Here is a 14,494-nt window from a genome sequence, read left to right as displayed (position 1 = left end):
TGTTTTGACTTTGGTCAAAGTCAAATTTTTTCAAGCTTGATTAAGTTTATAGAAAAAATAGTAATATTTTCGACCAAAGATAAATTTATTATAAAAATATGTTTAATTATTAATTTAATAAAACTAATTTGGTAATATAAATATTACTAGATTTGTCTATAAACTAAGTAAAACTTGAAGCAGTTTGACTTTTATTAAAGTTAAAACATTTTATAACTTGAAAACAGAGGGAGTAGTATATTAACGGGACGTGAAAAACAGCATGGCTTGAAGAGAGAGAGAACTAGCAAATCGGATATGAAAGCTGAGGAGAAAGACAACTGGGCTGCATTATGGCATGTTAAATTCCATCAACACTCTCTTCCAACTTCCAACTGAAGATGTCCTCCATCACAGGAACATAGCAACACAGCACATGTTCAATTTGTGGTGCACCAGATTCATGGAAACACTCCCTCATTAATTGAGTTTTAAGCAATATGTCCAAATGTGTTTCGGCTCTTGAGCGGGAAGAGATCACCAAACAGCTATACAAGCTTTAAGAACTATACAAGACACGGTCAAATTTGAATTTTAAATTTAAATTTTGTAGTAATTATTTAGAGGTTCTTTCATTGCTTTCTATTTTCCAGACCTTAATTTTTCGATCAAAAAGAGTAGAAATACAAATGTCTTGTCCTAATATCAATTTAGGTAGTTTTTCTTTTTTTTTGTTACTTAATTTATTTATTTTGGCTCGTAATCCATATATAGCTTAATTTTAGATAGCTTTTCAACTGCACTCTTGACAATTATGGAAAGAAATCTATGCAACAAAAGTGATGAAGTTAATCCCAAACACCAATCCAAAAAAAATTATCGGGGGAGCACTAATGGTGGTGGTGGATTCTTCAGTGCATAAGTCTACCCATCAGGCTTCAAAAATGCTCAAATATGGTTTTGTACACCCTGGTCAGTGCAGAGGATGAAAGCAATAGTTCCATTATTAGAACAAATCCAAAGTCATGCATATAAAAACACAGTGGGTTGACATGCATGTACGTCATTTTTATATTTTTTATTATTTTCAAACATATAAAAAATAAGTTTTCACTATGGCTTTAGCTAGAAAATACAAACTCTGTTATTAATCAGAACAAACATATAACATAAGATTGCGTAAAATACTTCTTGAAGCTACATTGCAGAAACATATATAACATCTGCATCTGAAGCATATGGATTGGTCCTTCATTTATACCATATCAGTCGACATTGATCAACTAGCATTATTATATGTAGCTACTAGCATATCTCGATCACATTAATTAGGAGATCTTTGAGTAGATCTCTTCAATCACAATGCGAACTGCAATGGGGATCCGAACCCAATGGTTACCACCATCGTGCCAAGCCAAGCTTCCAAACCTATAGTCTCCTTGAATTGGCCTCCTCGTCACCTTAAAGGTCACCTTGAAGCTCTGCACCTTTCTATCCTTAGAGAACACCAACACTGGCGGTTCAACAGCCATCTCGATGCCGACGGGGGGTTGGAGGAATGCCTTGTACACGGCATTGGCCTGGCCAACGTTAGTGACGGTGCGTGTCGTGACTTGGAATGTCTTGAGGTTGGGGATGGCAATGGACGGGAGGTTCAGGTCAGCAAGTGATCCTTTTACTGTGGTGCAGTTGTCCCCTGAGCCCAGTCCTCCCATGCAATTGAAGAACTTGAGATAATCGGATGCAGAGATGTCGTAGATTAGCCCTGGATCAGCTGCCATGTTCGGATTAATAAACCCTGCTCCATAATCAAAAGGATCCGCAATCTTTTGAACTCTTCCATTAGCTTGTATCGGCATCCCATCGTTGTCATAGGTAAGTGCTGGATGTGAAGAAATATAATGACCAGAACGTTACGGACTCAATATGTACATCAAATGCATATATTTGCTTGCAAGAAGGTTAACGGTTCAGTAAACAAAATGTAGTATTGACCCCGTTAGCATGTGCTGGTTGCTCTGGGAAGCAACATATTGCTTCTGGTTTGGTCATTTAAGTTCATTTGTAATGAAGTTAATGTAGGATCGCAGAGAGACCTTTTCACCAAAAACTAGCAAATGAGCTGAGGGGCTCCCCTACTTATATATTAGGTCCCTTGTTCTTCCATAACTAATGTGGGACTATTCAACAATTAATGCAGTTTGAATGTACTATTCTTTTGGGTATTGACCAATCAAAGTTCTCCTCCCCGCCAAAAATAAATAAGGTCCATTTGAAATGATGAAGTATTAGCGCAAAATTAAGTTGTGTTCTCCAAACTAAATCTGTTGTTTATGAAAAGAAAAATAGTTACCTGTAGTCATGATTGCGGATTTGAGGGCAGCAGGTGACCATTCAGGATGCAGTGATTTGAGTACAGCAACGATACCACTCACATGGGGGCAAGCCATCGATGTTCCAGACTCGAAATGGTATGGGATACCTAAATCAATAAAATCCTTTGGTGCAGCCGCTAAAATCGTAACACCTACGGCAGCAATATCAGGCTGCAATTTGAGAGAACGTCATCCATGTTATGATTACAGAATATTGTGACCAATGGGAAAACAGTTCAAACAATAACATAATCAACTTGTTCTTAATAACAATTATAATAGTTCTGATTTGGATATATACCTACAGCTATTTATTCCTAGTGAATATTAGCTGGTAAGAGAAATAAAACTGGCTTACTTTTACATTATTTCTGTCTTAATTAATTGAGCTGAACTAAAAATAGTGATCTTGCAGCAGCCAGCCTTTCCAAGATAATGATGTTAGAATTTAGAAAACTATGTTGATCAGCAAAGTTATGTGCCTATGTTGTCAGCAACTTAATTTTGCACACATTTGTATTGTTTTGACTGCTCTCTTTAACACGTCCGTCGAAGCCTTTAGCCATATATACTGAGCTATAAATGAACGTAATATATATGATTCCGACAAATATTAATTAATTTTCAGATTCAAGAAAAACAAATATGCATTTTTGAGTCTTAATATGAACGTAGATGTTGTGATAAAATATTTGTCGATTGCCTTGAGTACAGGCAATTCTGTATATGAACCTTCATTAATTATCAGTACACACTGTAGCTAATTTTACCTTGATAACCCCTGGATATATAGAACTGGGCCCCCTCGATGAGAAAGCTGCTACTTTAGGGGCAGTTACTTTTCCAATCGTTGTTTGGGTTAATGATATCTTCACTTTTGCGGTGCCATCATTTTCACTGTTATTGTATTGTATTTGTTGCAAAAAAAGAAGAATGATTGCTAATCAGAGCATGGCTAGAAGTAAAGGCAATTAATTATTGAAGTGCACAACCTAAACTAAATAGTTATAAGAAGGAAAGTCAACTTTATGCCATTAAGCTTGCATCGGTTCAATGATATGTCATTAATATTGTACCTTTCTATTATATACCATTGAGTTTAGCCATAATTCTACAATATACCATTGGGCCAAGTCTTAATTTTTCAAAAATGCCAATACAAATATATAAGATTGCAATTGATTTATCACATTAGAAGATTTAGAAAATTTCAAAATTTTTTTAACCTCCTTACACAACATAAAAATTTGTACATAAATTCCAAGATTCTTGCACTACAGTTTTTATAAAATATAACTTATATGCTACATGCTACATAGAATATTTTTTGTTTGGTGTTTTTAATGTAAAACATCTGCTTATATATCGTGTAAGGAGACTACACAAAGAATTTCATATCTTTTTAAAACTTCTATCCAGTCAATCAATTGTTCCTTATACATAAGGGCATTTGGGGTAATTTTTGAAAAAGTAAATGGTCTAATGGCATATTGTAGAAGGAATTGATAAGTTGAATGGTACATTATAAAAAAGAGAAAGTCAAAGGTAAATTATTGAACTAGCGCAAACTTGATGGCATGGAGTATATTTTCTCAAGAAGAATGTGGTATAATCAATCTAATGATCCAAAAATATATTCAGTATATATGTAGTTTAATTCTTTCTCTAATTAAGTTACCACCTACTTGGTGTACTGGTATATCCTGTAGGCGATCTCGTAGTCAACTACGACAAAGGGAATAGGCAAAGTGAGGGGGCCGTCCTGCAGTAGCGTGTCGGTGTTGTACTTTGGCATGATCACCCCTGTTCCTCCTTTATCACCCGTCACCTTGATGATGCTGTTGATGTCTGGCTCCGGATCCAACTTTGTCCCGAAGCAGAAGACCGTCTTCCCTTTCACTGTGCTGTTGATATTGTCGGCATTGCAGCTGCAGGCCAGCAGCAGATGACCACTAATTATACTGATCAGTAATTACCTTACTAGCTTTTTATATTTTAGTTATTTGATTTACTACACTTACTCGTCACCCTCGAAAACTTGTATCTCACTGAACTGACTTGTCGTTTGCCGTGAAAGGACAAAGGATTGTGCCTGCAAGAATCACCACAAATTAGTGAAAATAGATTAGATCATTGAGTTCACACATCTCGGATATATATCCAATTTAAGTCAGAACGAATGAACTGCACATAATATATATATATATATATATATATATATATATATATATATATATATACCACAAACTTATGATTATCGCCCAAGGTGATAACCACAGGGAAGGACCGATCCATGGTGGCAGCAGCAACCGTTAACAGCCATGGCGATGAGTTCTCCACTGTCTGAGCAATGGGTCCATCGTTCCCAGCAGAGTATACAACTGGGATTCCTTTGGCAACGACGTGCAAGGTGCCTAGATCTTCCAATGGACTACCAAGAGAAAGTGATAACACATCGACGCCGTCGTAGACAGCATCGTCCAAGGCTTTCAACTGGACGGCAGCGGAGCAACCGCTGCCGGACCAACAAATCTTGTACATGGCTACTCGTGCACGGGGCGCGCCACCCCGAACTGTCCCAGTAGCTAGACCAAGAATGCTAGCATTGTGGACGATGTTACCACCGGCTGTCGAGGCCGTGTGCGTGCCGTGGCCTTCCACGTCCCTAGGAGATAGAATTTCATTCTTGCTCATGCTGCTTAGAGTATCGTCATCGATATACCACCGTGCACCGATAAGTTTTCGGTTGCAACTTTTGGCCTCGAATGAGGGGCCGACTTGGCAAATTCCTTTCCATTTGGATGGAGGGGGACCATATCCATCATCAGTGAAGCTTGGTGACTCAGGCGTGATACCTACGGGATAAGAGCATATTGATTGAAATTCTAAATGTTATTTTACAAGGCATATTATTAATTTACCTCTGCTAACCAGTTAACCCGAAAAAGTAAGGTTAAAGTGATGATGTAGAGTGGGGAATTACTAATACAACACCCAAAGTATTTTCTATTAGATCTAAGATTAAAGGTATTTATAAAAATAGATAACTCAAAACTAGGACTCATTCGATCTATCTTAAAAACAATAACATCCACCCATTCTCTAGTCTTAGGGCATGAGCAATGTTTAAGACCCACTTATATCATATGGTTGGCCCATGTGGGACTAGCCTTGATATAATAGCATCTACTGTAGTGTATGTGTGACAAAGAAGGCATTAGAGTGGGTCCCACCTAAATAAAACATTTGTACCACTCCTCAACTACCCCCTTCCCTTCCCTTCCAGTGAATTTTTTCCTCGTCTCCTCAAATCCCCCTCCGATTCTCTTCCGCACAAAAGGAGCAGGCAACGGCGGTGGAGGCGGTCGCCAGCGGACACGGCTTTGGCGATGACGGTTACGATGGCGGTCGCAGGTGGATTCAGCGCCGACAGTGGCGCTCATCGGCGGGGGCCGATTTGGCGACAACACTCACGGTGGCCCTGGCGGGCAGAACCGGTGAGGGCGGCGGTTGTCCCCAGTTGATCTGGCAGTGGTGGCGGCGACCGCAACTCCATGCATGTGATCCCTGCTTTCTTCCCCTTTCTGTGTCAAGGCTTCCATTCTTCTTCCCTTCTCTCTCATGGTGGTATGAAACAGATTCGGAGAGAAAGTAGCAGTGAGAGAGAGCGTGTGATTTTTTATTGCTTGTGGTGTGCTTATGGCCGGTCCTTATGCATAAGGCTACCTTAAGCAAAGTATTCATATAAGGACTACTCCCATAGTGTATAATAGACACCCTAGAGGCTTAAGACCTTCCTTATGGCATACATTGTGGATGCCCTTATGTATACCTCTGACCCTCCCTCTCTGACTCTCCCATCCTCTCCTCTCCCATTCAATTATCTCCACTTCTATCTTTTTTATGTTACATAATATAATAACAGTCATGGCTATTGTTTTATTTATATTAAAATAAATAAATCAAGATCACATTAGCTATATTTTACTATACAAAATTTGAAAACATCATTTGAACGTAGACCATATAGTTTGCATGGTAACTAAATAACAATGAAAAATTAATTGAAAATATGTATTATGTTATACCAAAAAATTGTGCATAACAAAAATCAACCAAACACCTTCTAGAGTGCTCATAAGCCACTGTGTATCATGTCCTCAAATTCTAAATAAAATCAATTGAATTGGCATATCCATTATTTTTAACTATTAAATCTATTTTTTGAAAAATCTTAAGTCGCCATCTGTCACGTCCAAAAAAAAGAAAGATTCTTAGAAATACTTAGAGAAATGAAACACCTCAACATCGGCTTTCACTTAAATCATTTAGAAAAAAATAAAAAATAAAATCTCCTCCTCGCGCTCACATGCACACAACACTGCCAGGCCCCTGCCTATTTTTTAGCTATTCAATTAAAAAAGAAACAATCAATAATGTTGGATATTTTTTTAGAAGCATAGTGCAAACAAAGGCGCTCACAACACGCGCACACTCACCCTTATGGGCTCCTCCGAAAGACTAGACTGACATATTTTTAGATTAACGAAGTTAGCACAGGTGTTTCGCTGTCGACAAACACGTCGCCTATCACTGAAAGAATAATTAGCTGTAAATGCGAGCACCCGTGTCAAGTCTCGGACTTGAACCTGTGGGCTGATTCCCCCACGAGAAATCTAACTATTTAAGGTACGCTCACATCGCAATAATTTTTTATATTGAAACAACTATAGTTTTTGAGCTACATTTCTATAATACTCTAATGCCTTTTAAACCAGTGGAACCATTATTCGTAACTTATATAAAAAAATAAGCGTGTACTCATGGTACAACATATTTCAAAAATATTACTGCACAATTATATTTCATTGTTATCGTATTCATGTTACGCTTCGTGGAGCCTCTCCCCTACTCTACATGAAATGTTCATAGATGGATCGTCTCCCAAACTACATCAATCATATTAGTCTATATAAACCCATACATTGAGCTTCATGTCCCACCCAATTCATCCTTTAATAAACTATGATAATATATATGCAATTAAAAAAGAAAAACACCTTACTTTTACTTTCGTTGACATGCTTTCTAAAGAAAATAAGTCTACCTTTGTTTCAAATGATAAAGAAGAATATAACTAATAGATATTAGTTAAATATGATATACTATAAAGCTTATAGATTAGAAAATTATAAAAGCAATTAATGCCAACTAAAACAATTTATGGAGAAATCGTGCCAGATGTTCTCCGATTAATATTTTGTTGATGTAAGTGTCTGAAACTTAGTGTGCGGCACATGTTCGCGTGAATGCATGGGATAGCTTTCTAGTTTAACATAAAAGTTGCTCATATTAGAATTATTAAGCTTATCAAATCTAGTAATCCCTCCGTATTTTAATGTATGACCCCGTTGACTTTTTAACAAACGTTTGACCTTTCGTCTTATTCAAAAAATTTATGTAATTATTATTTATTGTATTGTGACTTGATTTATCATCAAATGTTCTTTAAGCGTGACATAAGTATTTTTGTATTTGCATAAAAAATTTGAATAAGACGAATGGTCAAATGTTGTTTAAAAAGTCAATGGCGTTATACATTAAAATACGGAGGGAGTATTTATGATTTTATGGTAGTACTGTTCAACGACGGAGCTTGCAGAAAAACTTGGAACATTAATAAGTGTAGGGCTGTTTTAAAATTATTCTATTATTATAATTTTCGAAAAGCTACAGAGGGCTAACCAGTGTTAGTCTCCAAGAATTTCGACCCCAGACCCCAGTATTATTAAGACAAATCTATGAATATTATTTCTTTTTATTTTAAACTAAGCAGTTTAGAATTATCAAATTTTCATTGGTTTTATTCAAGAACTTTCTTTAATTATTAAATACTTTCTAAAAATTTCTTTTCCTTAACAATTTATAATTAGGAAATTTTCAGGGGGTGACATTCACCGTAGGGAGTATCTCTGGTTGCATGGTATAATATTGAACTTGGAGTTCAAACTGGAACATGTTATTTAGGCGTGCAAGTAGTAATGTTTTAATTACCTGTGTCTAAAACACCAATAATAATATCTTCCCCGTATTTAGCTTTGGCAAGCAGGCCATTTGGTTGCCTGTAGTCCATTCCAAGGAAATCCCAGCTTCGACTGGTATGCAATTGATGGATATGGTTCTCTCTCACGCTGACCACATCAGGCAACCCTAGAATATTAATTGCAATTAGAATTGTCAGAGTATATATAGACATACACACACATGTCCTTACTTTTTTTATCTCTAAAAGGAAAAGATTAATTAATTAATTACCTTGTATGATGCTCGCTTGTGCTTTTGTGAGCCTTGCAGCAAAGCCAGAGAAACTGTACCTATAGCTGTATACGATGGACTCAAGAGCCGCCTCCTTGCTTCAAATAAGTAACCATGTATTATTTTATTATTACTCCAATTAATTAATTCACAGTAGTAGGGGTGAAAATGGTGTTTGTGTGGTAATTATCGATCCACCAACTATGTTCCTGATTTTTACTAATTTTACACAGGCTTTTTTCCGACCATTTTTATCCCTAGATATATGTACGTAGTAATGTATTTAGTGATAGCTCAAATCCTCCTCTCTATACTTTTGTCAATCAACGCATATATACACATTAGCATGTAGTTCTCCTGCACATATTACCTGCTAAACATTTTGTGTGGTGATTTTTTTCATCACATGAAGAGGCACACGCACATACACTACCAGAAACTGGAATACCCCAGACGGTCGCTAATTTACTGATGTGTATATGCAACCAACTATCAGAGAAATTATGCACTCAATTGCCCTTTTCAGTCTAATTTACTACTACTTCACACTCCAAGTTTCCATTAAAGCAATGTTGTTTTCCCTTATTTGTCTATTAGTTGCTACATTTGTGTACGTTTTCAATTTAAGGTTTTATATTATCATCAAAGACATTATTTTTGCATCTTTTCTTAATGATATACATAGTACATATTTGTCTCTTTTTGCATATAACAGGCAATCCATTTAATCATAAACAAACGTTGTCACTTTTGACAACTATATATATTATCATTGAAAAAATCATTCCACTATCACATTTTGCAATACACAAATTTGTAATTAGATCCATGCATCCCGCTTGCAGGGAGCAGATAGTGATCCAACTGTTGATCTGTTACTTGGACATGGATAATATTAACTTGCTTGCTAGTAGGTAGTATCATCAGTTAAAAATGAAAAGAATTTGCAAAAGGACAGGCAGAGAATGTGCATTCTTACCTTCCCAAAACAGAGGCAAGAATGTCATGGTGGGAATCAGTGACGAGATCAGCATCATCGTGTCTTCTCTCCCCAAGGTAGACAATGTATAGCTTCAAATATAATATAATTCATCATTAATCATGCAAGCATCTCTCTATAAATAGTAATTACCAGAACGTAGTCATAGCTACTCCCTCCATCCCATAATATAAGGGATTTTGAGTTTTTGCTTGTAACGTTTAACCACTCGTCTTATTCAAAATTTTTTAAAATTATTATTTATTTTATTTGTGACTTACTTTATTATCTACAGTATTTTAAGCACAACTTTTCGTTTTTATATTTGCAAAAAAAAATTGAATAAGACGAGTGGTCAAACGTTGTAATCAAAAACTCAAAATCCCTTATAATGTGGGACGGAGGGAGTATATATTAACTCAATGATGTATGAGAGTATTTTTAACAGTGTTTGAGGAGATACCAAGATGCATGCTTTTTAGTACTAACTTTTTAGTACTATTCTAATTCTAGTGTAGCCTCCGGTAACTTCTTAACGACCAATAAAAAAACTCCAAATAGAAACATGATATGCATGGTGATCGCATGAAAAAGGAGATGGCGACTTGCTATATATACCTTCGTGGGTGGTTCGCTCTGCTTAAGAGCATGCGATGACCATGGCAGTTGCAGCAAGAACTGGAGAAGAAAGGAGAGAAAAAGAGACTGCCTTGAGAGCCTCGACATATCTCTCTACTGATCTTTGAGTTGTGCACACATGGATGATATATATGCAAACTGCCTGCCTTCCCTTTAATTTATACTAAATGGACCAGCATGTCCATCTCAATACAAACATTGATGAATTGCGCATATATATGCGTGTGGTGTTGTGTTAATGGAGCCGTAGTGGTCTAGTGGACCATATGTGAAAATGAATAACCAAAAGTCAGTGCTTAGACTTATGAAAAAAAAAGACCATTCGTTTCCATTTTCTTAGGTGTGTTAGTAAATTGGGACTAGTTTCTTTTGTTCTATATATATATGGTATTTTTTTTACAAGAAATCTATAATTACTGGCCTCTGCACCAAATAAGGATGCATATAGCCATATTAAGTTTAGACTTCATACAAAATTTGTACCACTTGTTGTTTATAGCAACATAATGAGTGGATGTAGAACAGGTCCAATAATTGATATGTGCACAGTCAAAAGCACTAGTATGCCAAAATTTCAGTATATACAATGTATAATAGACACACCTATCATTAATTTGTTGGCGAAAATGACTGATCTATGCTCAAAATAGATATTCAACCCTTCCCAACTCCATTCATTAAATTTAAATATATATTAAATTTAATGACTCTAGCCATTTCCATTAATCTTGCAGCAATGCCTAAGGGGCTTGTGACTCAATTTAAGGCGTGGATCAATGCAATTAAAAAAAATGCGGAAGGCGGTAGTGTTCAAGTTCCTGTGGGATAGAACAAAATGGAAACAGATAGTCCTGACTAGCGCATAATATATGTTTCCAAAGGGGAGAAAAGATTTTTTTTAATTATTCGTAATTTCCAAAAAAAATGCACCATGTGGAGTAGGATGAGATATCAATATTTCAGATTGTCAGTTTCCGTAGAGGACAATGGTTTGACCATCCCCATTCTGGAAATCCTGCGCCTGCCACTATTATGTCATGAGCATTTAAATAACTCGTCGACTTATATAAGAATATTATGCTATTGTTGACCCATAATTGCAATGGCCCTCTTCCTCTCAATTATTAGAATGAAATCTTCTCCCTCTCACAGACTCACGCACGGATAGAATGTGGAATTATGGAGCAAACACTCATTATTCCAAAGAATATATGCAATATCATTGTTCATCTATCAATTTGATGCCCTGAACGAATATAGCATTTTAAGGATGCAATGTTTCATGTGGAGCCAGTTTTGTGTATCACTAGTTTTTGTCGATAGTGCACCTTGCACATCTCGCAGCATGATGTATTGATCAATCGTCATCTACATCAAATTAGTTAAAGAGACACAAAGCAAGTTCTCCATCAGAAAACAAATATATATTATAAATCAATAGAAAGCAGTTTATTAATATATACATAGACATTATGTAAAATAAAATAAAATCGATTTAAGAATGCTGTATCTAGTTTGGTAGTCAATGTATTACAAGGGAGGATCTATGGTGGCACTCATGCATACATTTAACATAAAAAATACATCTTAATTTCTCTACTATGTTTATCTTCTTAAACATTTTTCACATTTTTTCCGTAAGCTATTAGGGTCGGCCCCTACTGTTAAAATTTATATTATAAAGAGAAAAAATACATAAGAGAATATTTATAGGTGGGGAAACAACATCTAAAAATAAAATGGAGGGAGTATTAGAGATTCTGCATCCATGATTGAATAAACAATTGATCCTCTTCTCAAATCTAACTAAAAGCTGATTTAGTCCATATTCAACATTTTCTTTTATTTTGGAGATGCGGCCGTAATCACTCAGGTTTTCATTTTTTGAGAAAAGCATCACAAAATAGACTGTGTAGCACTAATTAACATACTGGTCCACAGATATATGTCACCATAATATCCAGCTTATTTTTGTTGTTGGCTTGCAATGACCTCTCCTCATGTAGTAGGTAAGTGGCTAGCCATCCACCTCTTCCCTTTAATGAAAGGCGGCAAAAACATGGAGGAAAAGCTAAAGGTTGAAGTTGACATAAATCAGGTCCAAGGAGAGGTATATATATACAAGCCAGCACAACATGGCCAGCATGATCATGATCCTCACACTGGCATATTCTCTAGCTATAGGCCTATTGCTCCCTGTGTGGATAAAATGTGATAGTAGGGTGGTGATCCATTCCTATGAAAATGTGCTGTAATATTAATACTTAGATGTCACTCTAGGATGGTTATATCCTTGTTGGGTTAGATTTCTATCTCTTGGCTATTTAGGCACCTTTTCCACTGAATGTATGTACCTATACTATCATCACTAGTGGAGTAATTATTCATTATCAGTTGCCAACTGTGCATGTTGACGCCATATCAGGGTTTGCAATTTCAGTGACCACCGAAATTTGGAAATTTTCATGAATTTCAGTGTTCTTGACCACAATTATTTGAAATGTTAACATATTTTGACTGAATTTGAATAAATTTTGACCAAATTCATAAATATTTGACAAAATCTGAAAATTTTCAGGGATATTTGTGCTTGCCGGTGGGGTCCAAAATTTCGAACTGAAATTTCAAACCCTGCACCATATAAGGGCAGTTTTTAAGATAATGAAAGCGATTTACGTCTATGCCTTCTGTCATAAGGCACATGCTTTACATATAATGATTAAATTCCAGCTCTGGATATATAAGGGCGCCCTTCGATACATCTAGATGTATGGACAGGTTTTCTTCATTGTAGTTAATTAGATTTGTAAAGAGATAAATTGTGAGGAAAACACGGCGAACCTTGAGGCTTTCAGTAAAAGCCGGGCTCTTGCGGCCTGTTCTCTAGAAAAATAAGTGCAGGAAGGTAAAACATCAATATAAAGAAAATATACAAGGGAATTTAATCCTTGAATTTCTGTGCCAAAAAAAACTATTCTTTTGGTGTCACTGTTCATCATTATACCTGCTTGCGAATAGGTAGTAGCTGCTTTATGTTCACACTCAGATATAGGTACTCACTGCTGCACTGCAGCAAATCTTCATCGAGATTGCCCTAGATTCTAGCAAAATATGCTCTTTGAGTCTTTGCAGAGTCCTTTGTGCAGTGAGTAGCCTTTATACCACCCCACTAATTAATTTTGTCCTCTACAACATATAGTTCATGTTAGGCTTAGGTTATGACATGAACAATTTACCATTTTGATTGTACATGTTTAATAGTCCATTTTTCTTAAACTTGTTACTTAAGCCCTTATTGGTATTCCCTTTTTTAATAATTTATTTGTATTCCTACATAGTGTATGTATTAGTACTACATAGAAGTAGTTTTGGATATATAATTTCCTACATATGCATGAAAAGATTAAGAGGTTTGTTATATACCGTCAGATGGTATGGTAACTCTAGGTACTAGAACCATAGCAAATGAAATATAGCCATTGAATCAACAGGGACACATGATTGGAAATGAACTGAACCACGGCGGAGAAGGCGTCTGACACACGTGCAACACAATTGCTTTGTATTGATGCCACAATCTCCTCGTCCCACACACCGATGCCACAATGTTGCAGCTCTCACATGAGCTGCAGTCTCCTGTGCCAGCTTTGCCCTTCCACTTGTCGAGTGCATGTGGGCAAATGGGGAGGTACCACCGAAAGGATTCTCGTACCTGCTAACAGTACTGAGGATTCTCACATGTTGGATTTAGCTTAATGAATCGCTCCGGTTATAGGTACCGGGAGGTAGCAACGGTTACGATGGATGATAAAAAAGCTCTCTTAGATTAATCTGCTCAACAAAATAGTCCAACCTTATATAGATTCAATGAGGCCATTGATCAGTTGATCAAATTTCCTGCTGGTACCAACAGTAAACTCAATGAGCCCGAGGTTTCACGTAATTCTTGTTCCATTAATTTGCAGTTTGAAGAAGACGTAACTTTGAGCAGAGTGATATGCTTGAACAAATTGAATTAACATTAAACTAACAAAAATCAAGGAAACACTCCCTGATTCCACTTTTTTTTTTTGAAACAAAGGTTGTAGTACTGTGAATTCTTCAAGCCAAGATCAACAAAGTTAATGACTACACTCTTCTCCCAATTCAATAACAGATTCAGTACCACTCACACCTCTAGAGGGAGATATAACTCTAGAAACTAAAG

At 36.3% G+C, this 14,494-nt stretch overlaps 1 protein-coding gene across 1 annotated transcript; it reads right to left on the bottom strand.

Annotated features, from left to right (window-relative positions):
• Nucleotides 1–1,166: 1,166 nt before the first annotated feature.
• LOC127770344 (subtilisin-like protease SBT3.9) lies at nt 1,167–10,479 on the bottom strand. Its single transcript, XM_052296009.1, has 10 exons — nt 10,267–10,479; nt 9,649–9,740; nt 8,670–8,767; nt 8,409–8,564; nt 4,596–5,209; nt 4,376–4,446; nt 4,040–4,282; nt 3,125–3,251; nt 2,333–2,525; nt 1,167–1,861 (listed from the first exon to the last, which is right to left on the bottom strand). Exons 1-10 carry the CDS (start codon nt 10,372–10,374, stop codon nt 1,308–1,310), a joined length of 2,256 nt encoding a protein of 751 aa, XP_052151969.1. The 5' UTR covers nt 10,375–10,479; the 3' UTR covers nt 1,167–1,307.
• Nucleotides 10,480–14,494: the final 4,015 nt, after the last annotated feature.

Source organism: Oryza glaberrima, chromosome 4, assembly GCF_000147395.1.
Source record: "Oryza glaberrima chromosome 4, OglaRS2, whole genome shotgun sequence".
NCBI classification, from domain to species: Eukaryota; Viridiplantae; Streptophyta; class Magnoliopsida; order Poales; family Poaceae; genus Oryza; species Oryza glaberrima.
This window is presented reverse-complemented; position numbering and strand designations above follow the sequence as displayed.

Bases quoted from the DNA above. Each gene is read 5' to 3' on its own strand.
- LOC127770344 (XM_052296009.1), bottom strand. From the start codon at position 10,374: ATGTCGAGGCTCTCAAGGCAGTCTCTTTTTCTCTCCTTTCTTCTCCAG. The intron at 9,741-10,266 runs GTATATATAGCA...TTATATTTGAAG, and splicing joins AGAGCGAACCACCCACGAAG to CTATACATTGTCTACCTTGG. The intron at 8,565-8,669 runs GTAATTAATTAA...TTAATATTCTAG, and splicing joins ACAAGCGAGCATCATACAAG to GGTTGCCTGATGTGGTCAGC.